This window comes from Homarus americanus, unplaced genomic scaffold, assembly GCF_018991925.1.
Source record: "Homarus americanus isolate GMGI-L3 unplaced genomic scaffold, GMGI_Hamer_2.0 scaffold26351, whole genome shotgun sequence".
In the NCBI taxonomy this organism is placed as follows: Eukaryota; Metazoa; Arthropoda; class Malacostraca; order Decapoda; family Nephropidae; genus Homarus; species Homarus americanus.
Genome location: NW_024724368.1, coordinates 4,887,991 through 4,911,114, shown reverse-complemented (window position 1 = coordinate 4,911,114; position 23,124 = coordinate 4,887,991). Strand labels below are relative to the sequence as shown.

General features: G+C 37.4%; 1 protein-coding gene and 1 long non-coding RNA gene across 2 annotated transcripts in view; one reads left to right on the top strand and one right to left on the bottom strand.

The window, feature by feature from the left end:
• Positions 1–11,460, top strand: part of LOC121864203 (ATP-dependent helicase brm-like) — a 28,722-nt gene extending 17,262 nt beyond the window's left edge. Inside the window, 7 exon segments of the mRNA XM_042363227.1 lie at positions 2,700–2,813; positions 5,087–5,110; positions 8,055–8,270; positions 9,278–9,335; positions 9,338–9,400; positions 10,637–10,799; positions 10,988–11,460. Of these exon segments, the coding sequence (XP_042219161.1) occupies positions 2,700–2,813; positions 5,087–5,110; positions 8,055–8,270; positions 9,278–9,335; positions 9,338–9,400; positions 10,637–10,782 (621 nt within the window). The 3' untranslated portion in view covers positions 10,783–10,799; positions 10,988–11,460.
• A 1,670-nt stretch (positions 11,461–13,130) lies between these two features.
• LOC121864205 lies at positions 13,131–15,008 on the bottom strand. Its single transcript, XR_006088564.1, has 2 exons — positions 13,769–15,008; positions 13,131–13,622 (listed from the first exon to the last, which is right to left on the bottom strand). It is a non-coding gene; the product is annotated as an uncharacterized LOC121864205 (long non-coding RNA).
• Positions 15,009–23,124: the final 8,116 nt, after the last annotated feature.

Sequence of the window (23,124 nt, the reverse complement as noted above, 5' to 3'; positions counted from 1 at the left end):
GTCATCAAGTAGTGGACCCAGAGCCGGATTAAGAGCTATGTAAACCCTGGGCATTTTATTATCATAGGCCGCTAAATTTCCCCATCCACCATTGTGTACCTAATTTTACCCTCACGACCTTCAAACATCACGCCAACATCGTACGTGCTGCCACCTATGGGTAACGCCAACTATTGGGTTAGTTGTCAGGCGGTGACGCTGAGAGTTAAGTTATTCCATAATTTTAGGTTAGTCTGTTATAGGAAGGTTTTTGCATCTTAAATCTAATAAATATATTTGTTATTAGACTTAGGGTAATTATTGGTTTTCATATTTTTATCATTTTTCAGCTAAAGTACATATTCATTACTTATTTGTTTCATAAAGAATATTTTAGGAAAATTCTAAGGTATTATGATAAATGCTTCAACTTGTTATGGTATTTAGAATTATAATATCTTAAAGGAATATACATGGGTTACATCAGGCTATGGATAGCTAAGACGTGACTAGCTGGTCAGTGGTCCAGTTAGTTAGTCAGGTTTAGAGGATCTCGAACCAGATACTAAATTAACGTTTATAATCACTTAATCTTATGACTGCAATCTATTTCTATCTTATAAAATTTATCGATTATTTTCATTTACCCTGTTGGAATATTAATAGGCCAGACCACAGTTAAAACACATACATTATATCTCAAATTTTGTAGGCCACTTAGACCTTCTTAGGCCCTGGACACTGTGCCTACTGTACCCCCTTTATAACCCGGCTCTGATTGGACCATTAGAGAACTTCATACACTAAGCGTAAGATTTATCACTCAAGTTATGGACAAGTTACCAGAGACTTACTGGAAGTTATTGACTTGTGGTAGAAAATGTCAGCCCTAGAGGTACAGATCCTGGAAAAACTGTAGTAATGAAACCCCTGTATAGTGAGAGACTGTAGTAATGAAACCCCAGTGTAGTGACCAATGATATTACTTTTATTTTGTACAGAGAAACAATAGGTTTGGGAAATGTACACTTGAAAACTTCTTGAAATTTTGTAATGTAAAATTGTGTAAATATTTTAGTTAATTTTCTATAGTTGAAATTTTACCCAACCTAACCTGACCTGACCTGACATGACCTAACCATGAAAAATATAGGATGTTACTTAATCCTCTCCGCCTCAGAGCCTGAGACACATACGTGCATGAAAACTCGGAGGTTTTTGTCGAAAAACCGTTGAAAAAAAATTAGGCCTCATTTCACTGCCATAGAATTGTTTTATTAATTATAATGGGGATCTTTTCTAGCTTAAAATTGTCTGAAACCATAACAAAATTAAAAATCTTGAAATTTAAGCCATTTTTTTAGTATAAGTTGAAAAAGAAAGAAAATGTCTAATAACATTTCGATTTCCATTCACATTTCCCTTGTATTATGGTGTTCATGTTCTATATACCGTACTAAGATAAAGAACACATCATGTAGAATATCAGGGCACACCTTCCTCTCTCTTTAATGGCCTGCCCTGCCACACACCCAGACCATATAGAGAGGGTGATAAGGGCCACGCCAAGAAAACGACGTCTGTCAAATGGCGTCCAAAGTTCACATAGTTTTACCGAATAGTTTTTTGAGTTATTTGAAAATTTGGTCGTTTTGTCATTTATGTTCGACGGCATTGTACGAGGCTAACAGAGTTAATAAAGGTTACTTTAACTTAACAGATAGGACCAACAAGACTGACTATTAATATTAAGAAACACTAACACACTATACAGTGGTCCCTCGGTTAATGAAATTTCGGTTAACGAATTGCCTTCCCTAAGAATCTTCAATTCAATTAACAAACAAAATTTCGGTTAATGAAATTCTTACGAAAACATGTCAACATGTTTTGGCCAATACAGTTATCGGTTCTAGGGCTTATATTCGTTTCCATTGGAGTAAATATCAAGAAGGTTGTTTTATTCAATATTTTTCTAAATTTTATACTAAAATTATTAGTCGTTTTAACACTTATTTAACATAATTGCAGTACAGGGAACTAGTTTTTGGTGCGCCCATCAGCCACTTCACTCACCCACCAAGGCTTCAGTTTGTCTCTTCAGTGAAGGAAACATGTTGCTTGTGGCTCTCTTGAACATAAACTATTTTTACATTTTATAGTACAATTATTGGTCATTCTGAAATTTATTTAACATATTGACAATATATATTGCAGTGCAGTGTTGATTTAAAGAAAATAATGTTGAATTACACCGAGTGAACTTAAAATTTTATTGGTGAAATGACGACATCAAGCACGGGTCCCCTGAAAGGTGATTTCTCCTCCACCCCCACTTCCTTCTCTTCTCCTCCACCCCCACTTCCTTCTCTTCTCCTCCACCCCCATCATCATCATCAACCAGGAGCCTCCTATATACACACCTCAAAGTAAGTGTACTTTACTGCATTTCGTTTTTACTTTGTATGTAATTTTCAGTGAGCTGGAATCAATTACCCAATATCCCATTGAAACAATGGTTTGGGTTAACAAACGACCCTCTGGAACGAATGAGTTCGTTAACCGAGGGACCTCTGTCGTATAGTATCTCTTATTATTACTGTACTGTTATATGAGTTAATACAGTACAGTACAGTATCTCTTACTGTACTACATGAGTTAATACAGTTAAGGTACTTACTGTATGTAAACCTGAACACATTAACTGATCCTCTCCACAGGAGGAGATAGAAGAGGAGGAACCGGAGGAACTGGGAGACCGTCGCGCCCGGTCCAAGAAGGAAGTCGACTACACCGACAGCCTGACGGAGAAAGAATGGCTCCGTGCTATTGGGGTACGTACGGTAGTTACCACGTTCTCGTAAAGATGTCTTAGGGACAATTGGCGTCATTTTTTATATAGCTTTATTACGTTTATTTATTTTTGTATATTTTTCCTCCATATTGACGCCGATAGGACAACTTTAAAGACGTTTGAGTGTATTAATAATATTTTTATCGGTAGATTTTTACTCCAGTATAAAAAAAACGTATGAAAGGAGAATGGTGGTGATGTATTCTGGTGTGAAATATTACTAAAGACTTATAATTATCTGCCTCGCAACAACAACAGCATCGCGTTTGGTGGGAATAATAATTGGGAGCCAAGTGGTACTGTCGTTAACTTGAGAGTAAACAACTTTTAATGTTGTTAGAAAATATAAAATGGATCTGTAAAAAATGGCAGCAGACATTGTAACCAAGTTTGTATTTTACCATTTATCATAGAGATCAACTTATATTAATGCTACTGCTACATTAACTACTACTGCTACAGTAACTACTGCTACATTAACTACTACTGCTACATTAACTACTACTGCTACATTAACTACTGCTACATTAACTACTGCTACATTAACTACTACTGCTACATTAACTACTACTGCTACATTAACTACTACTGCTACATTAACTACTACTGCTACAGTAACTACTGCTACATTAACTACTACTGCTACATTAACTACTACTGCTACAGTAACTACTGCTACATTAACTACTACTGCTACATTAACTCCTACTGCTACATTAACTACTACTGCTACATTAACTACTGCTACATTAACTACTACTGCTACATTAACTACTACTGCTACATTAACTACTGCTACATTAACTACTGCTACATTAACTACTACTGCTACATTAACTACTACTGCTACATTAACATTAACTACTGCTACAGTACATTAACTACTGCTACATTAACTACTGCTACATTAACTACTACTGCTACATTAACTACTACTACATTAACTACTACTACATTAACTACTGCTACATTAACTACTACTGCTACATTAACTACTACTGCTACATTAACTACTACTGCTACATTAACTACTACTACATTAACTACTACTACATTAACTACTGCTACATTAACTACTACTGCTACATTAACTACTACTGCTACATTAACTACTGCTACATTAACTACTACTACATTAACTACTGCTACATTAACTACTGCTACATTAACTACTACTGCTACATTAACTACTGCTACATTAACTACTACTACATTAACTACTACTACATTAACTACTACTGCTACATTAACTACTGCTACATTAACTACTACTGCTACATTAACTACTGCTACATTAACTACTGCTACATTAACTACTACTGCTACATTAACTACTGCTACATTAACTACTGCTACATTAACTACTATTACTACATTAACTACTGCTACATTAACTACTACTACTACATTTATTACTGCTACATTAACTACTGCTACATTAACTACTACTACTACATTAACTACTGCTACATTAACTACTACTACTACATTAACTACTACTATTACATTAACTACTGCTACATTAACTACTGCTAAATTAACTACTACTGCTACATTAACTACTACTGCTACATTAACTACTACTACATTAACTACTGCTACATTAACTACTACTGCTACATTAACTACTACTACATTAACTACTGCTACATTAACTACTACTACATTAACTACTACTACTACATTAACTACTGCTACATTAACTACTACTGGTACATTAACTACTGCTACATTAACTACTGCCACATTAACTACTGCCACATTTACCACTACTGCTACATTAACTACTGCTACATTAACTACTACTGCTACATTAACTACTACTACTACATTAACTACTGCTACATTAACTACTGCTACATTAACTACTGCTACATTAACTACTACTACTACATTAACTACTGCTACATTAACTACTGCTACATTAACTACTGCTACATTAACTACTACTACATTAACTACTGCTACATTAACTACTGCTACATTAACTACTACTACATTAACTACTGCTACATTAACTACTACTGCTACATTAACTACTGCTACATTAACTACTACTACTACATTAACTACTGCTACATTAACTACTACTGGTACATTAACTACCGCTACATTAACTACTGCCACATTAACTACTGCCACATTTACCACTACTGCTACATTAACTACTGCTACATTAACTACTACTGCTACATTAACTACTACTCCTGACTGTTAGTGGCTACAATTATAAATATTTTTTATTACATGCAGGCTGTTGAAGAGGATGGCAAAGAGGTAAGAGATGGTGTGTGTAAATCAATCAATCTTTGTCTGTCTGTTAATGTATGTCTTTGATTTATACTTGTGTCAATTAAAACTTCAGTAAATAAAAAAAATGAGTAATTGTGTGTGTGTGTGTAAATTATTTTCATCTATAGTAGTTAAATTAGTGTGTAGAGACATGTATGCACAGGTAAGTTTATGTATGCACAGATAAGTTTACGTATGCACAGGTAAGTTTATGTATGCACAGGGAAGTTTATGTATGCACAGGTAAGTTCATGTATGCACAGGTAAGTTTATGTATGCACAGGTAAGTTTATGTATGCACAGGGAAGTTTATGTATGCACAGGTAAGTTTATGTATGCACAGGGTAGCTAATATAGAACTTTGATTTTCAGCAGGTTCAATAGTTCAGTGTTGTTTAGTATATTATTGAACAGTACCGGGTATTATTGAACAGTACCGGGTATTATTGAACAGTACCGGGTATTATTGAACAGTACCGGCTATTATTGAACAGTACCGGGTATTATTAAACAGTACCGGCTATTATTGAACAGTACCGGGTATTATTGAACAGTACCGGGTATTATTGAACAGTACCGGGTATTATTGAACAGTACCGGGTATTATTGAACAGTACCGGCTATTATTGAACAGTACCGGCTATTATTGAACAGTACCGGCTATTATTGAACAGTACCGGGTATTATTGAACAGTACCGGGTATTATTGAACAGTACCGGGTATTATTGAACAGTACCGGCTATTATTGTGGTCTTTATGATGTGTTTTACCTGTGGTCTTATGATGTGTTTTACCTGTGGTCTTTATGATGTGTTTTACCTGTGGTCTTTATGATGTGTTTTACCTGTGGTCTTTATGATGTGTTTTACCTGTGGTCTTTATGGTGTATTGTACCTGTGGTCTTTATGATGTGTTGTACCTGTGGTCTTTATGATGTGTTTTACCTGTGGTCTTTATGGTGTGTTGTACCTGTGTTCTTTATGATGTGTTTTACCTGTGGTCTTTATGATGTGTTTTACCTGTGGTCTTTATGATGTGTTTTACCTGTGGTCTTTATGATGTGTTTTACCTGTGGTCTTTATGATGTGTTGTACCTGTGGTCTTTATGATGTGTTGTACCTGTGGTCTTTATGATGTGTTGTACCTGTGGTCTTTATGATGTGTTTTACCTGTGGTCTTTATGATGTGTTTTACCTGTGGTCTTTATGGTGTATTGTACCTGTGGTCTTTATGGTGTGTTTTACCTGTGGTCTTTATGATGTGTTTTACCTGTGGTCTTTATGATGTGTTTTACCTGTGGTCTTTATGATGTTTTTTACCTGTGGTCTTTATGGTGTGTTGTACCTGTGGTCTTTATGGTGTATTGTACCTGTGGTCTTTATGATGTGTTTTACCTGTGGTCTTTATGATGTGTTGTACCTGTGGTCTTTATGGTGTGTTGTACCTGTGGTCTTTATGGTGTGTTGTACCTGTGGTCTTTTTTATGATGTGTTGTACCCAGGTCTTTATGGTGTATTGTACCTGTGGTCTTTATGGTGTATTGCACCTTGTGGTCTTTATGGTGTGTTGTACCTGTGGTCTTTATGGTGTGTTTTACCTGGTGGTCTTTATGGTGGTATTGGTACCTGTGGTCTTTTATGGTGTATTGTACCTGTATTTTTATGGTGTGTTGTACCTGGTCTTTATGGTGTGTTGAAAATTGTGTCTTATGGCGTGTTGTACCGGTCTTTATGATGTGTTGTACCTGTGGTCTTTATGGTGTGTTTTACCTGTGGTCTTTATGGTGTGTTTTACCTGTGGTCTTTATGATGTGTTTTACCTGTGGTCTTTATGATGTGTTGTACCTGTGGTCTTTATGGTGTATTGTACCTGTGGTCTTTATGGTGTATTGTACCTGTGGTCTTTATGGTGTGTTGTACCTGCGGTCTTTATGGTGTGTTTTACCTGTGGTCTTTATGGTGTGTTGTACCTGTGGTCTTTATGGTGTGTTGTACCTGTGGTCTTTATGATGTGTTGTACCTGTGGTCTTTATGGTGTGTTTTACCTGTGGTCTTTATGGTGTGTTTTACCTGTGGTCTTTATGATGTGTTTTACCTGTGGTCTTTATGATGTGTTGTACCTGTGGTCTTTATGGTGTATTGTACCTGTGGTCTTTATGGTGTATTGTACCTGTGGTCTTTATGATGTGTTTTACCTGTGGTCTTTATGGTGTGTTGTACCTGTGGTCTTTATGATGTGTTTTACCTGTGGTCTTTATGGTGTATTGTACCTGTGGTCTTTATGATGTGTTGTACCTGTGGTCTTTATGATGTGTTGTACCTGTGGTCTTTATGGTGTATTGTACCTGTGGTCTTTATGGTATGGTAATCTGTGGTCTTTATGGTGTGTTGTAACCTGTGGTCTTTATGGTGTGTTTTTAATTTGTGGTCTTTTATGATGTGTTGCACCTGTGGTCTTTATGATGTGTTTTTCTTACCTGTGGTCTTTATGGTGTGTTGTACCTGTGGTCTTTATGGTGTGTTGTACCTGTGGTCTTTATGATGTGTTTTACCTGTGGTCTTTATGGTGTGTTGTACCTGTGTTCTTTATGATGTGTTTTACCTGTGGTCTTTATGGTGTGTTTTACCTGTGGTCTTTATGGTGTGTTGTACCTGTGTTCTTTATGATGTGTTTTACCTGTGGTCTTTATGGTGTGTTTTACCTGTGGTCTTTATGGTGTGTTGTACCTGTGGTCTTTATGGTGTGTTTTACCTGTGGTCTTTATGATGTGTTGTACCTGTGGTCTTTATGATGTGTTTTACCTGTGGTCTTTATGGTGTGTTGTACCTGTGTTCTTTATGATGTGTTTTACCTGTGGTCTTTATGATGTGTTGTACCTGTGGTCTTTGTAACTACCACACACTGGTGACCTTAATAAACTTACTTCAGGCCATGGAAGAAGAGGAGGAAGAGGTGACTAGCAGTAAGAACAAGAGGACCTCAAAAGGCAAGCGTAAACGACAGGACGACCTGGATAACGACGACGACCCCAAGCCCAAGAAACGGGGTCGTCCAGCCAGGGAAAAACCCGCGCCCAAAAATAAACGCATGATTCGTCAGCTGAAGCGCCTCATGGATATTGTGATCAAGTATGAAGACAGGTCAGTGAGTCAGTCAGTGAGTCAGTCAGTTAGTTAGTCAGTCAGTCAGTCAGTCAGTCAGTCAGTCAAGTTATCTTTTATGCATACAGTTAGCGAACTTTGACTGTATATTGGGTTATCTCACATTATTTACACACGTTATTTACAAAAATTATTTACATTATTTAGACATTATTTACACACGTTATTTATACATTATTTACGCACATTATTTAGACATTATTTACACACATTATTTACGCACATTTTTCACACAATATTTACACACATCGTGGAGATAAAATTTTTACTACTGTATATAATAAAAATCTTTCTCATTTTTGGGGAGAGGTTTCATTTTCCTCCTCCCCTAAAAACTAACTAACCTAACCTGCCCTAACTAACCTAACCTGCCCTAACTAACCTAACCTGCCCTAACAAACCTAACCTGCCCTAACTAACCTAACCTGCCCTAACTAACCTAACCTGCCCTAACTAACCTAACCTGCCCTAACTAACCTAACCAGCCCTAACCAACCTAACCTGCCCTAACCAACCTAACCCGTTCTAACCAACCTAACCTCCCAACAAACCTAACTCCGTCCTAACTAACCCACCTGCACCTAACTAACCTAACCCGCCCTAACTAACCTAACCTGCCCTAACTAACCTAACCTGTCCCCAACTAACCTAACCTGCCCCAACTAAACCAACCTGCCCTTAACTAACCTAACCTGCCCTAACTAACCTAACTCAGCTCAATCATCCAACTGCCCTAACAAACTCAATCTTCTAACCTAACCTGCCCTAACTAACCAACCTGCCTTATCCAACCTAACCTGCCCTAACTAACCTAACCCCATACTGTCTCTCACCTATTATAACAATTCTCTTAACAATAATAAAACATAATACTTACTTGGTATCGTAAGAATCTTGTTCCCATTGTCTTATTTATTTAAATTTTTAAGGAGAACTATAAGATTTTATCTTTTGTATTTTCTAGCAATATAATGTAACTCTTCCACACAGCGACGGTCGGTACTGAGCGAACCGCTCATGAAGTTACCGCCCGTCAGAGCTGATTACTACGGATAATCAAGAGGCCTATGGATATTTGCAAGATCCTATCCAAGATTGAGGAAGGAAGGGTAAGTTTGATGTATAAACAGTAGATTAAAACAACAAACGTACTCCATTATTGCCTCTAGTTTCACGGTGTTTGGAAGTAAGAGTAAATGCTTCAGAACAATTTATATTACCTGTGTTGATGTATAAACAAATTAACATGGTGTTTTGGTTATTGAGGTGTTTGGATGTGAGAGTAGGCTGAGCACAGTTTATATTACCTGTGTTCTATTTAGGATTTTTTGAAGTGATGTAAACACAGTATCCAAGAATTTATCGGATACTGGAATAAGTGTCTGGTCAGGTTAGGTTAGGGTAGATTAGGTCAGGTTAGATTAAGTTAGGTTGGGTTAGGTTAGGTCATGTTGGGGTAGATTATGTCAGGTTAGGTTAGGGTAGGGTAGATTAAGCCAGGTCAAGGTAGATTATGTCAGGTCAGGTTAGGTTAGGGTAGATTAAGCCAGGTCAGGTAGATTATGTCAGGTCAGGTCAGGTAGATTATGCCATGTCAAGGTAAATTAGGTCAGGTCAGGTGAGGCTACTTTAGGTTTAGTTAGATTGATTTAGCTTTGGTTATGTTAGGTTTGATTACATTTAAACTGCATTAGATTAGGTTAGGTTTAAGTAGATGATTCAGAGGTTGGTTAGAAGATTCAGAGATTGGTTAGGTTTAAGTAGATGATTCAGAGGTTGGTTAGAAGATTCAGAGATTGGTTAGGTTTAAGTAGATGATTCAGAGGTTGGTTAGAAGATTCAGAGATTGGTTAGGTTTAAGTAGATGATTCAGAGGTTGGTTAGAAGATTCAGAGGTTGGTTAGGTTTAATTAGATGATTCAGAGGTTGGTTAGGTTAGGTTATATTGAGTGAAGTTCACTGGGGTTAGGTTAGGTTAAGTGGGAGTATGTAGGTAGTTATGTGGTTATCACGTACACAGCCTTAACTAATACAGTTTGTTGGTAGTTACGACATACACACATGACTGACATACACACATGACTGACATACACACATGACTGACATACACACATGACTGACATACACACATGACTGACATACACACATGACTGACATACACACATGACTGACATACACACATGACTGACATACACACATGACTGACATACACACATGACTGACATACACACAGACAACATTCTCCACTACTCATCGCAATATTTTAGAATCACAGACGGAGTTACTTAATACCCCCATCATTAATCCAAGCCTGAGAGCTAAACCTAACGACCACCTGCCCGTTTTCAGTACGAGACAACGACCTGCAGAGCGACTTTGTTCTCCTGTGCCGCAACGCCCAGGAGTACAACGAGGAGGCTTCTGTGATCTTTGAGGACTCGATCGTTATGCAGAGCGTCTTCTTCAACGCCAGGGAGCGACGAGGCAGAGGTTGATACTATCCCTGAAGAAGGTATGTCAGTCAGTCAGTCAGTGAGTTGGTCAGTCAGTCAGTCAGTCAGGGAGTTGGTCAGTCAGTCAGTCAGGGAGTTGGTCAGTCAATCAGTAGTTCCTGTCAATAGTTTATATCCTGAAGAAAAATGGTAGAGTTATTGTAGCTCAGTGGTGGTGTTATTACTCAAGTATATTTTATTATTACAGAAGAGGAAGATGATGAAGAAGAAGAGGAAGAGGAAGACAGTAGAGGAAAGAAGGGAAGAAAATAAGAAGGATAAAAGCCGAGGCAGGAGGAAAAGAGTAAAATATGCGACTGATGATGATGATGATGACGATGACGATGATGATGACGTGAGTAGTAAAAAAGAAACAGAGTGAAGCTTTTAAATTAGTCCCTAAAAACGTAAGCAAAAAACGTAAACCAAAAAGGGGTTAAGAATTGAGGAATTTTTTTTTCATCACGTTTTATTATTATTATTATTTTTATGCCGTTTGTGTTAGCTATTGTAGTAGTTAATTGTGTTTGTATTTATATATTAAGATAAATGTTTGGTTGTATCAGCAGCTCTATGTATGATGGTCTTACTGATTGAGAGAGGGAGGAGAGTGAGAGAGACTTTATAACCCAGTCTCACCTTATGACTTTTGGGCTTTATAATTAAACAAACAGATATGTGTTTAACTATATTTTTCTTAACATCTCATCATGATCTACAGTATGTGGTGCAGTATGTGGTACAGTATGTGGTACAGTATATGGTACAATACAATACAACTTTTCCACTCAAAAAACTCCTCTATAAGTTATTTTTTTACTATATTTTTAATAGGTTTTACTTTTAATGAAACTTCCTTAAAATTAAAAACCAAAAACCCCCCCAAAAATTTAATTATTATTTCTATCAATGAATATTTTCCAGTCATTAATTATAATTTTTCCTTTGTGTTCCCACCATACATGAGACCCTATTATGTTCATCAAGTTATACCATTAGATAAAATTCTTTACCAAGTGGTAAAATATCTCTTCTGTCACACACCATTATAGTTTGTACACCCGGTGAGTGGTCTTATTTTATCTCTGTTTAGTGATTTTGTTTTGTTTTCTTATACCTTTTCAGTGATGTGTGTTTGTCTGGCATCAGGTTGAAGATGTGAGAGATCGAGGCAGAGTTTACTGTCGGCTTGATTATTTAAGATCTTGAAGTAATGTAATAATTTAAAATGATCTCATCTCTTGAGTTCTGTCCTCTGTCAGAAGTTATTGTCAAGGAAACTATAAAATTGTTTCAATGTCAAAGTTATTGTCAAGGAAACTATTTATTGTTCTCTGTCACAAGTTGTTATCAAGGAAACTATAAAATTGTCCTCTTGTCAGAAGTTATTGTCAAGGAAACTTGCATTGAAGGATCTTTGTAGGTAAACCAAGTCCTTGATATAATTTTAGCAGAGAAAATATACAAGGCATGAATGAGGGGTGACAGCTGTGAGTCCTGGAGCAAGGAACAATGTTTACTAAAATGTCTCAGCTGAACTAACACTTAATACGTATGGTTTGTTATGGCTGTGCGTAATGGAGGTAGTGTAGCACCAGTTGGGGGTGGGGGTGGGGGGATGATTATCTTGTATACTAAAACAGACTTAGTAGAATGTTGATGAAATAGTGTTGTGAGATTTGTCTGGTACTAGTTGTTGTTCATGACTTTTCTCGTGAAAAAGTTTAGAATTATTTAATATATTTGGTGTAGTGTTAATAGTCCCCAGGTTATACGTATTACTATATAGCTTGATGTAAAGAGGACTTATGATGCCTCTTACAAGTGGTGCAAATATTCTTTAAAGTGGTGCAAATTATTATTTTTTATTTTTACTTTTTTTTCTTAGGATATTGATGGGTTTAATTACACTGATTCTATTAAATAAAAAAAATAGCTAATAGAAGCAGAGTGGAGAATTGATCTATAAATAATAATAGCTAATAGAAACAAGTGAAGAATTGATCAAGAGAGATGTTTCTTTACGATCTACCCCTTCCCTAATCTGAGAGAGAGAGAGAGAGAGAGAGAGAGAGAGGCATCTGATCTCTCATTCCTCATAGACATTCAGATGTTATGATATACTTTGGTAAAGAAATGGCTGCTGTAGAGTTTGTCGGTGAATCTCATTGAATTAATCAGAAACACTTTGCTGTGAAATTAACTCTACATATTTAAATTAACTCTACATATTTAAATTAACTACGTATTTAAATTAAAAATACGTATTTAAATGTCAAAATATTGTGGTAGAATAAGTTATATACAATATAGTCTTTTATCTAAAAATAAAAAATCAAAGGTTTATCTTTGGGCTTAAAGGCAAAAAAAAATTATACTGGAATGATGGTGATGGTATTATATTATGGTATAGGAATGAAAGAATTTGTTTGTGGTCGTCCCATCTTGGGATAAACTGTACTGTCCGATATACACAGTCACTTACCTACAGTTCTGGTTGTGGGATAAACTGTACTGTCTGATATACACAGTCACTTACCTACAGTTCTGTTGTGGATAAACTGTACTGTCTGATATACACAGTCACTTACCTACAGTTCTGGGATAAACTGTACTGTCTGATATACACAGTCACTTACCTACAGTTCTGGTTGTGGGATAAACTGTACTGTCTGATATACACAGTCACTTACCTACAGTTCTGGGATAAACTGTACTGTCTGATATACACAGTCACTTACCTACAGTTCTGGTTGTGGGATAAACTGTACTGTCTGATATACACAGTCACTTACCTACAGTTCTGGGATAAACTGTACTGTCTGATATACACAGTCACTTACCTACAGTTCTGGGATAAACTGTACTGTCTGATATACACAGTCACTTACCTACAGTTCTGGTTGTGGGATAAACTGTACTGTCTGATATACACAATTACCTACAGTTCTGGGATAAACTGTACTGTCTGATATACACAGTCACTTACCTACAGTTCTGGTTGTGATCTGACTTGTTAGTGTCATCAACTGCTGTACTCTTAGCTAAACCAAGCTACTGGATTCATAGGTAAATGTTGTCAACTTAACTGCTGGGTATTAGTTAATTAAAAATACCAAGACAATACTGTAGTGGAAAGGCTTTGATAAAGATGTGAAGGACAAATAACAAGTTATATATTATTCACAAATTTAATTTGTAGCTCCTGGGAATAAAATAATGTACAGGCTGACCAACAAGACCTCAAAATATAGGTTATACGCCTAAAAATAAATCGGAGGGTCTTGTTAAAAAAATGTAGCTTCCTTGTTAAAGAGAGAGAGAGAGAGAGAGCGTGCATATTGGGTTAGTCTCATGTATTTTGTCCATTAGATTCCATGTTAAGTTAATATTAACTGGTGTGCCCCAACAAGTGAATGAGTCAGCTACTCTTGTGGGTCAAGAAGGTAAAACACAATTTATGTACCGTAACAAATTTTAATGTAATTTATTCCTTACGGCAGATTTGGTCATTTTTGTAATATAAACTTATAATTAATTTATAAAGCCATACATAATGTGTAAGTGAAATAATTAATAAAATGGTATAGAAGATGACTTAAAATATTGATTTACATATTATAAAGTTTTATTGTAAACATGTTTAACAGCCATCAAAGGAACCACAAGTAGTCTTATATGAACCACTGTAACTCTTGGCCCTCTTGGCCACATCTTGGGAGTCATACACATGTTTGTTTTATTATATTTTAAAGACAAAATATGTCCCAACAGTATTGACTCTCCATTTTATTATAATAATGAAGATCACAGTTTTGGTTACATAATGAGGGAGTTTTATAGTGAGGGTTAACTTGTGGACAACAACAAGTACAGTTTATTATCTTTATTATAATAAGGACACAGTTTTGGTTACATAATGAGAGTTTATAGTGAGGGTTAACTTGGGGACAACAACAAGTACAGTTTATTATCTTTATTTAGACAGATCAGTTAAAACAGAGGCTAACTGTACACTGCACTGTCTTATAAGTTCTTACAGAGGGAGTCCACTCAACTTTACATGGTGACTGTACCAAACATGTACTAGTTCACAGTGGCACCTTACAGTACAGTACTGTACCAGGTATGTGGCACCTTACAGTACAGTACTGTACCAGATACGTGGTACCATACAGTACAGTACTGTACCAGGTATGTGGCACCTTACAGTACAGTACTGTACCAGGTGTGTGGCACCTTACAGTACAGTACTGTACCAGGTATGTGGCACCTTACAGTACAGTACTGTACCAGGTATGTGGTACCGTACAGTACAGTACTGTACCAGGTATGTGGCACCTTACAGTACAGTACTGTACCATTATGTGTTCATACAGTACAGTACTGTACCAGGTATGTGGCACCATACAGTACAGTACTGTACCAGGCATCTATGGGATAAAATGGTTAGTATTAGATATTTGGTATTGTGTATAAAATAAATAGTATTTTTTTTAGACCACAAAGAACTGTAATACTGTATTGGAAATGTCTGCAAGAATTGTATTTTATTTTTTCCTTTACACATTTGGCCATGGCCAAGACTGTTCATTTATCAGGGTAATTTACCTTCACTATTTCATTCCATACTGCAGTTGTTAAACTAATTTAATTCTAAAATATTATAATAACTTTCAATATGTGTAAGATGATCCTTGTGCTGTCATTAAGTAAATTATTAGAAACAAATTAATTGTTTATGTAACCTTATGTAGTGTTTTGTTTGGTCAACTATTTGTATATGAGGTGACTGACTGTGTTGATGTTGTAAACCAACACAGACTTGTGGTGTTAAATATTAGACAGACTGTAATGTTGTAAACCAACACAGACTTGTGGTGTTAAATATTAGACAGACTGTAATGTTGTAAACCAAGACAGACTTGTGGTGTTAAATATTAGACAGACTGTAATGTTGTAAACCAAGACAGACTTGTGGTGTTAAATATTAGACAGACTGTAATGTTGTAAACCAAGACAGACTTGTGGTGTTAAATATTAGACAGACTGTAATGTTGTAAACCAAGACAGACTTGTGGTGTTAAATATTAGACAGACTGTAATGTTGTAAACCAAGACAGACTTGTGGTGTTAAATATTAGACAGACTGTAATGTTGTAAACCAACACAGTGATTAATCATGGCGTTGTGGCTAGGTTAGCTCGTCACTGTAACCACCAGGCTACTGGACCAAGGTGTGAGGTGTTATGGTTTTTTTCAACTCATATTTTTGTGAAGCTATACAGGTACAGAACGTACATATTGTGAAAAAGGTATACATTATTACACCGCAATTACCGACATCCTTCATGTTGGGTTGGCTAGATGGCTACCAAAGAAATTCTGTAAGTATGAGCTACATATCAACTCAGCTGGCACTTGATGCCATTCATTCTAGAGACAGTAATTTTTATGAGGAAAAAATTGCCGTATGGCAACCCAACCAACTCAGCTTTAATAACAAAAAGCACGGACTTGACTTGAGGGTAAACTCACATTTTTTCTACATTTTGTTGTCTTGTTTCTGATTACACCGTATTTATGAGAGGTTTTTTCCCATTCATTATATGAGAAACAGTATTTGTGTGTCTGTATCTACACTTCCATATATATCTGAGTAAAGAAATAATTATCCTGGGACAAACACACAAAGGAATATATATTTATTTACACACAAGTAAAATGTATCACCCCCGGTCACCAAATGATATTCGCTGATTTGGTAATTCACTGCCATTTTGAGAACCAAACCCTGGTGAATTTTAAGGCATGCTGTACTGTACTTGCTTCACTTGTTGAGGGTTCAGTACCTGACCTACACATCACTGGAGGACTAAGATCAAAAGAATATTGATGGCCGAGTATGAATCAGTTACAGTGGTCCCTCGGTTAACGAACACAAGCCATTCCAGCAGGTTGTTCGTTAACCGAAACCATTGTTTCAATGAGTTTTTGGGTAATTGGTTCCAGCTCACCGAAAATTGCCTAAATTCAACAAAAATGGTAGAAAAGTTCACTTACTTTGAGGTGTGTATGTAGAAGGCTCCTGGATGATGATGATGATGATGATGGGAATTAGAATGGGGTGGAGAAGGAAGAAGAGAAGGCATTGGGGTGGAGAGAAGTCACCCATGGCACCATTCACCATAAAATTTTAGTTCTCTTGGTGTATTTCAAGATTATTTTCTTTAAATCAACACTGCACTGCATTATATATTGTCAATATGTAAAATATATTTCAAATGACCAATAATTTGCTTGGAAACACAGAAAAAAAACGTTTTTTTTTACGAGAATTAACCAACCGGGCACAGGTCAAGCGACCCTGCGCAGACCTGGGGGCGAAAAAAAAACGGAAAGAAATTAAAAATATAGAAAAAGGGTTATACTTTATTAATGTACACCACGAGGATGCGGAAAACCAGCTTAAAAAGTGAGACAGATTGTAGAGCATGGAAACACAGAAGAAGGCCAAAGCATTCCACAGTTTGGCTGTGTGAGGAGGTACTATAGGGTCATTATCGTGTGACCGATATCCACAGAAATGGTGGGCTCCACGGGCAAGGCGTGTGTTCTGAACCCCGGCCTTACGGCGGTACACAGGATGCCAAATCCCTGAACATTGCCCGTTAAAGTACCTGTAAAGAGAGAGTGAAGCAACATTGTGGCGAAGAAAGGAAGATTGTCGACTAAAGGAGGAGAGTTAATAAGACGAAATGCCTTTGATTCCACCGTATCTAATAGTTGGACAGAAGAAGAGCCACCCCAGATATGAGAGCAGTACTCCAAGTTAGGACAAATGAATCCCTTATATACTTGGAGCAACTGCTCCAAGAGTGAAGTAACTCGTGGCATCTGTACAGCATTCCCAACTCGGGAGGCAGCTTTAGTTATACTAAGGATGTGTGATTTCCAGGACATATTGGCGGAAATGGTGAGGCCTAACATATTTATTTCAGAATTTGGGGGATGATGGCGTCCTGAAATGTAATTGGTGGGAGATCGTCTACTTTACAAAGTGTAATTGGTAAATATTGAGTTTTGTTACTATTGAACTTAACCAAGTTTGTATCTCCCCATTCAGAGATGCTGCACAGATCAGGGTTGATAGAAGTAATGATATCAGTTCTAGAAACAGATCTAGTTTGAGAGTTAGGAGGAAAGGGAAAATGTGAGGAAGAGTGAAGAGTAGAATCATCAGTGTAAGAATGGATAGAATTAGTTGTGGTGAAGTAAATCATTGATAAAAAGAAAGGAAAGAGAGTTGGTGAAAGAACAGAACCTGTGGGACGCCACTATTGGTAGAGAAAGAGCGAAATCGATCCTCGACAACAACTGCCATGGATCGATTCTCAAGGAAGCTAGAGATGAGAGAACAAAGTGGGGGAGAGAAACCAAAGAAGTTTAGATCGCAAGACTTGTGCCATACCCTGTCAAATGCTTTGGAGATGTCGAGGGCCACGACAAAAGTTTCCTTTAATCTAGAGAGGATGACCAAAGATGGGTGCAATAGGAGAGTAGATCACCAGTAGATCTTGCCTGGCAAAAGCCATACTGGTGATCCGACAAAGAAAAGGCGTTCAAGGTGACGGGAAAATGGGAGTTCAAGATAGTTTCGAAAATCTTAGAGAGGGATGAAGTTAGGGCAATGGGGCGATAGCTAGAGGTTAGAATGGTCACCCTTCTTTGGGATGGGCTGAACCAAGGCATGCTTCCAAGAAGAAGGAAAATTTTTGGTTTTGAGGCAAAGGCAAAAGAGGCGAGCAAGCACAGGGGCCAGGGCTTCCACACTCCCTCAGAACACGAGGGGTATTCCGTCCGGTCCATCGCCTTACTCACATCAACCTGGATAACACGGCAACCCTGCGAGTGGAGATTATAGGAAAGTGCATAGGTTCAGTAGGAGGTGCAGGGGTAGGAGGTAGAGTGGGAATCATCTAAGGGTGGAATTAAGGAGAATAAGGTGCCAAGAGGTTGGCTTTCTGGGGAGAGTTGGCTATAGAGTTATTGGGACGGAAGAGAGGAAAAAGAAAGGCGTGCAGAAGTTGTTACAGATGTTTTTAGCTAAGGACCAGAAGGATTTACTAGAGGAAGAATTAGTCAGGACAGCAGTCTTTCTTTTAATAAAATTCCGCTTCGCCCTATGAAGAATAGCCTTTTAACGATTCCTAGAAGTAATGAAAGAGGTGTGGGTTTTATTTTAGAGTAGGGTTGCCATACGTCCGTATTTTCCCGGACATGTCCTCCATTTAGGTCTCGAAATCTTCATCCGGAAGGAATTTTTAAAATTCTTCAAAAGTCCGGAATTTCAGCTTCCATCATTTTCTCCACGGAAAAAACATGAAACTGTAATGACGGGAGAGAGGAAAGTTGGAAACCGTAGAGATCTCGTTCAGTTTTCGTCAGCTGATAAGTCACTTATGCATACAGCGTTGTTGTCAACAGCTGTCAAATATTTGATTGATAAGGGGTAGAAGTTGATGTGCTTTGACCAAGTTAGTAACCTGAAGCAGTTTGTGGAAAATTACAAGTGATGAAGAATTTAGGAATCTGCCAACACACAAAAGTGACCAGATACTTTGAAAAATCAAGACATTGAATGCCACTCAGAATTGCTAAGGTTGCACTATTCTTCTTTGCTATAATCTCACAATGCAAATGTAGAAAGAGTTTTTTCACTGATGCAAAGTCAATGGACAAAGGAAAGGAACAAATTGAGTGTTGAAACAATGAAAGGCATTCTGACTGTACAGTACAACTTCCGAGAAACATCTTGCAGTGACTTCTATACCTTTCTAAAGAGCAATCAGCACGGGCACATCAAGTCACACACACAGTGGGGGAAGAAGACTGCAGCTAAGGGAATGAAGATGTTCAGCCTTAAGCAAAGGTAATTTCTATACCATGTATGTTGTATATTAGCCTGTGTGTGCGAGGCGGGGATGAGAGGATATCTTGGAGGCGTCCTCTTTTTTGAATGTTCAGATATGGCAACCCTATATTAGAGTAATAAGATAAATTAGAATATAATTGATATACGTCATTATTCTAACATCAACAACGATTTATACGATAGAGAATTAAAAATAAATAAATTTTGGTGATATGGCAACATGTATGGGCAGCTGACAGCTACAACATGACTCGCTGGTCGTGTCCAGTACATGGTCAAGGTGGACGTGTGCATTATTCCTTCATTTTTGACAATTTCCTTAAAAACTTGATACTCTTTCGTTGTTATATACTGATATAAGTGGAAGTGTTACGTGTTGTGAAGTGCTGGAGGACCCGTAACGTGAAGTGTTGTGTTAATATATGGAAATATTGGTTAAAAGGTGGCAATGACTACGATGAGATTAGAGGATATTTGTGACTGATGCCAAGTGAAGTGTTATGGGCCCATAACTTGATTGGATTAATGGAAATAAATAGTGTTAGCGGTAGTGAACCTAATTGAAGGTTAAAGAAAAATTCAGCGTGGAATCCCTTTTTCTAGTGAACATTAAAAGTCTGACGAGTACAGTAGTGAAATTTTCAAGTGTTCTTTTTGAAGTGAAGTCAATTAAAACATGTGGGAACTACAAGAGTATTCACCACAGTTAACTACACCAGGACTTGATTCACCCTCCGCCAGGAATTTAAATAAGGTATGATTAAAACTTTGGTTTAGTTAATGTTATGCCATGTATTACAATTGGCACACAGAGCTATTAAAATTGTTATGGGTTATTGTCGTCTGTTCGCTACTAGCAACAACATCAAATACAATATCATATCAGTACTTTACATTCAGAAACATTAAGAAAATCTAACATTAAACCTTACCAGCATACCAACACACACAGTAGGTTTAGGTCTGGTTTTGTTGGGTTTTACTCATGTGTATAACAACCGTCCCTGCCTTTAGGTTTATGGACATGAAAGTTATGAATGGATAATAATCACAATTTTACATTAGACAAAATTATGATTATCTAAGGACGATAAACGGGCTGTGATTATGGAATTTTTCGTTGAATTACTATCCTTCGGCAAACATTAAGAGTTCCTTACTACTTCCCCTCAGTGGTCCTCTTACTACTTCCCTCCAGTTCCCTTACTACTTCCCTCCAGTGATTCCCACTCCAGTGATTCACTACTTCCTCAGTGATTCCTTACTACTTCCCTCAGTGATTCCTTACTACTTCCTCAGTGATTCACTACTTTCCATTGAATCCCTTACTACTTCCCTCCAGTGATTTCACACTTCCCTCCAGTGATTCCTTACTACTTCCTCAGTGATTCTACTTCCTCCATTGAATCCTTACTACTTCTCCAGTGATTCCCTTACTACTTCCCTCCAGTGATTCCCTTACTACTTCCCTCCTGAATCCCTTACTACTTCCCTCAGTGATTCCCCTTCCCTCCAGTGGTCCTCTTACTACTTCCCTCAGTGATTCCTTACTACTTCCCTCCATTGAATCCTTACTACTTCCCTCAGTGATTCCTTACTACTTTCCATTGAATCCTTACTACTTCCTCCAGTGATTCCTTACTCTCCCTCAGTGGTCCTCTTACTACTTCCTCCAGTGATTCCTTACTACTTCCTCATTGAATCCTTACTACTTCCTCAGTGATTCCTTACTACTTCCTCCATTGAATCTCTTTAGTGATTCCTTACTACTTCCTCCAGTGATTCCTTACTTCCTCAGTGATTCCTTACTACTTCCTCAGTGGTCCTCTTACTACTTCCTCCAGTGATTCCTTCCCTTACTACTCCTCCAGTGATTCCTTACTACTTCCCTCCAGTGATTCCTACTTCCTCAGTAGTCCTTACTACTTCCCTCTATTGATTCCTTACTACTTCCTCAGTGATTCCTTACTACTTCCCTCAGTGATTCCCCACTACTTCCCTCTATTGATTCCTTACTACTTCCCTCCGAGTTCCCTACTTCCTCCAGTGATTCTTACTACTTCCTCTATTGATTCCTTACTACTTCCTCAGTGATTCCCTTACTACTTCCCTCAGTGATCCTACTACTTCCCTCTATTGATTCCTTACTACTTCCCTCCGTGATTCCTTACTACTTCCCTCCAGTGATTCACTTCCTCTTTGATTCACTACTTTCAGTGATTCCTTACTACTTCCCTCAGTGATTCCTTACTACTTCCTCAGTGATTCCTTACTACTTCCCTCCAGTGATTCCTTACTACTTCCTCCAGTGATTCCTTACTACTTCCCCCAGTGATTCCTTACTACTTCCTCCAGTCCCCTTACTACTTCCTCAGTGATTCCTTACTACTTCTCCAGTGATCCTCTTACTACTTCCCTCCAGTGATTCCTACTACTTCCCTCCAGTGATTCCTTACTACTTCCCTCTAGTGATTCCTTACTACTTCCTCCAGTGATTCCCTTACTACTTCCCTCCAGTGATTCCTTACTACTTCCCTCTAGTGATTACCTTACTACTTCCCTCCTGACAAAATATACAGTACAGTACCTGTACTAAATTAAAGTACTCTCTACTGCTGTAGGGATAAGTCTGTGTATAAGTGAAGATGTTAGAACTGAGGATCAGTCTTTATCAGTTATTGTCTCCATAAATGTCGCATTACTGATAAATTTAGTAGATATTAATTTTCGATCGTTTACTAATAGCAGTGTAACAAATATTGTAAATACTCTTCATTCGTTATTACCCACAGCATTCACTCCTATAAGAAAGATGTGTTCTTCAAAAGTTGAGTTATATCTTATCGCTTCATACAATCTAACAAAACGTCCCTCCTGAAATATAACTATGCTGTACTGTGCCTTCATATTTACATGCACACACTTGCTTTCAGGATGTCCATTTCCCCCACTTTTATTTTCAGCCCTCGCCTTATCCTTCCATCTGGGATATCCTCTCCCCTACTTCTGTACTATGCTTCTACTCATCACTGGAACAGACCCTCTTCCTTATTTATGTTTTTTCCTGTTCCTACTATCATGAACATTGTTCTCACACACATATATATTACTGTCTACAGTAATGTTTGTTCAATAGTATCATTGTGCATCTCCAATTGTGCCATTTTATATGGAACTCTGCATACATTTAAATAATTCCACATCATTCCTCCATCTCTAGAGCCAAATATAACTTTCTCAAAATAAGTACAGTAAGTATCTCACAATAGTCCAGCATTAATGTAAGGATATCCATGAAATAAAACATATTTTTTTATTCTATCTTAATACCCAAACACATTCTATTATACAATAATGTACAGATTAAATGAAATATAAACTTTTATTTTTGTTTTAGGTGCGTGAGGCCA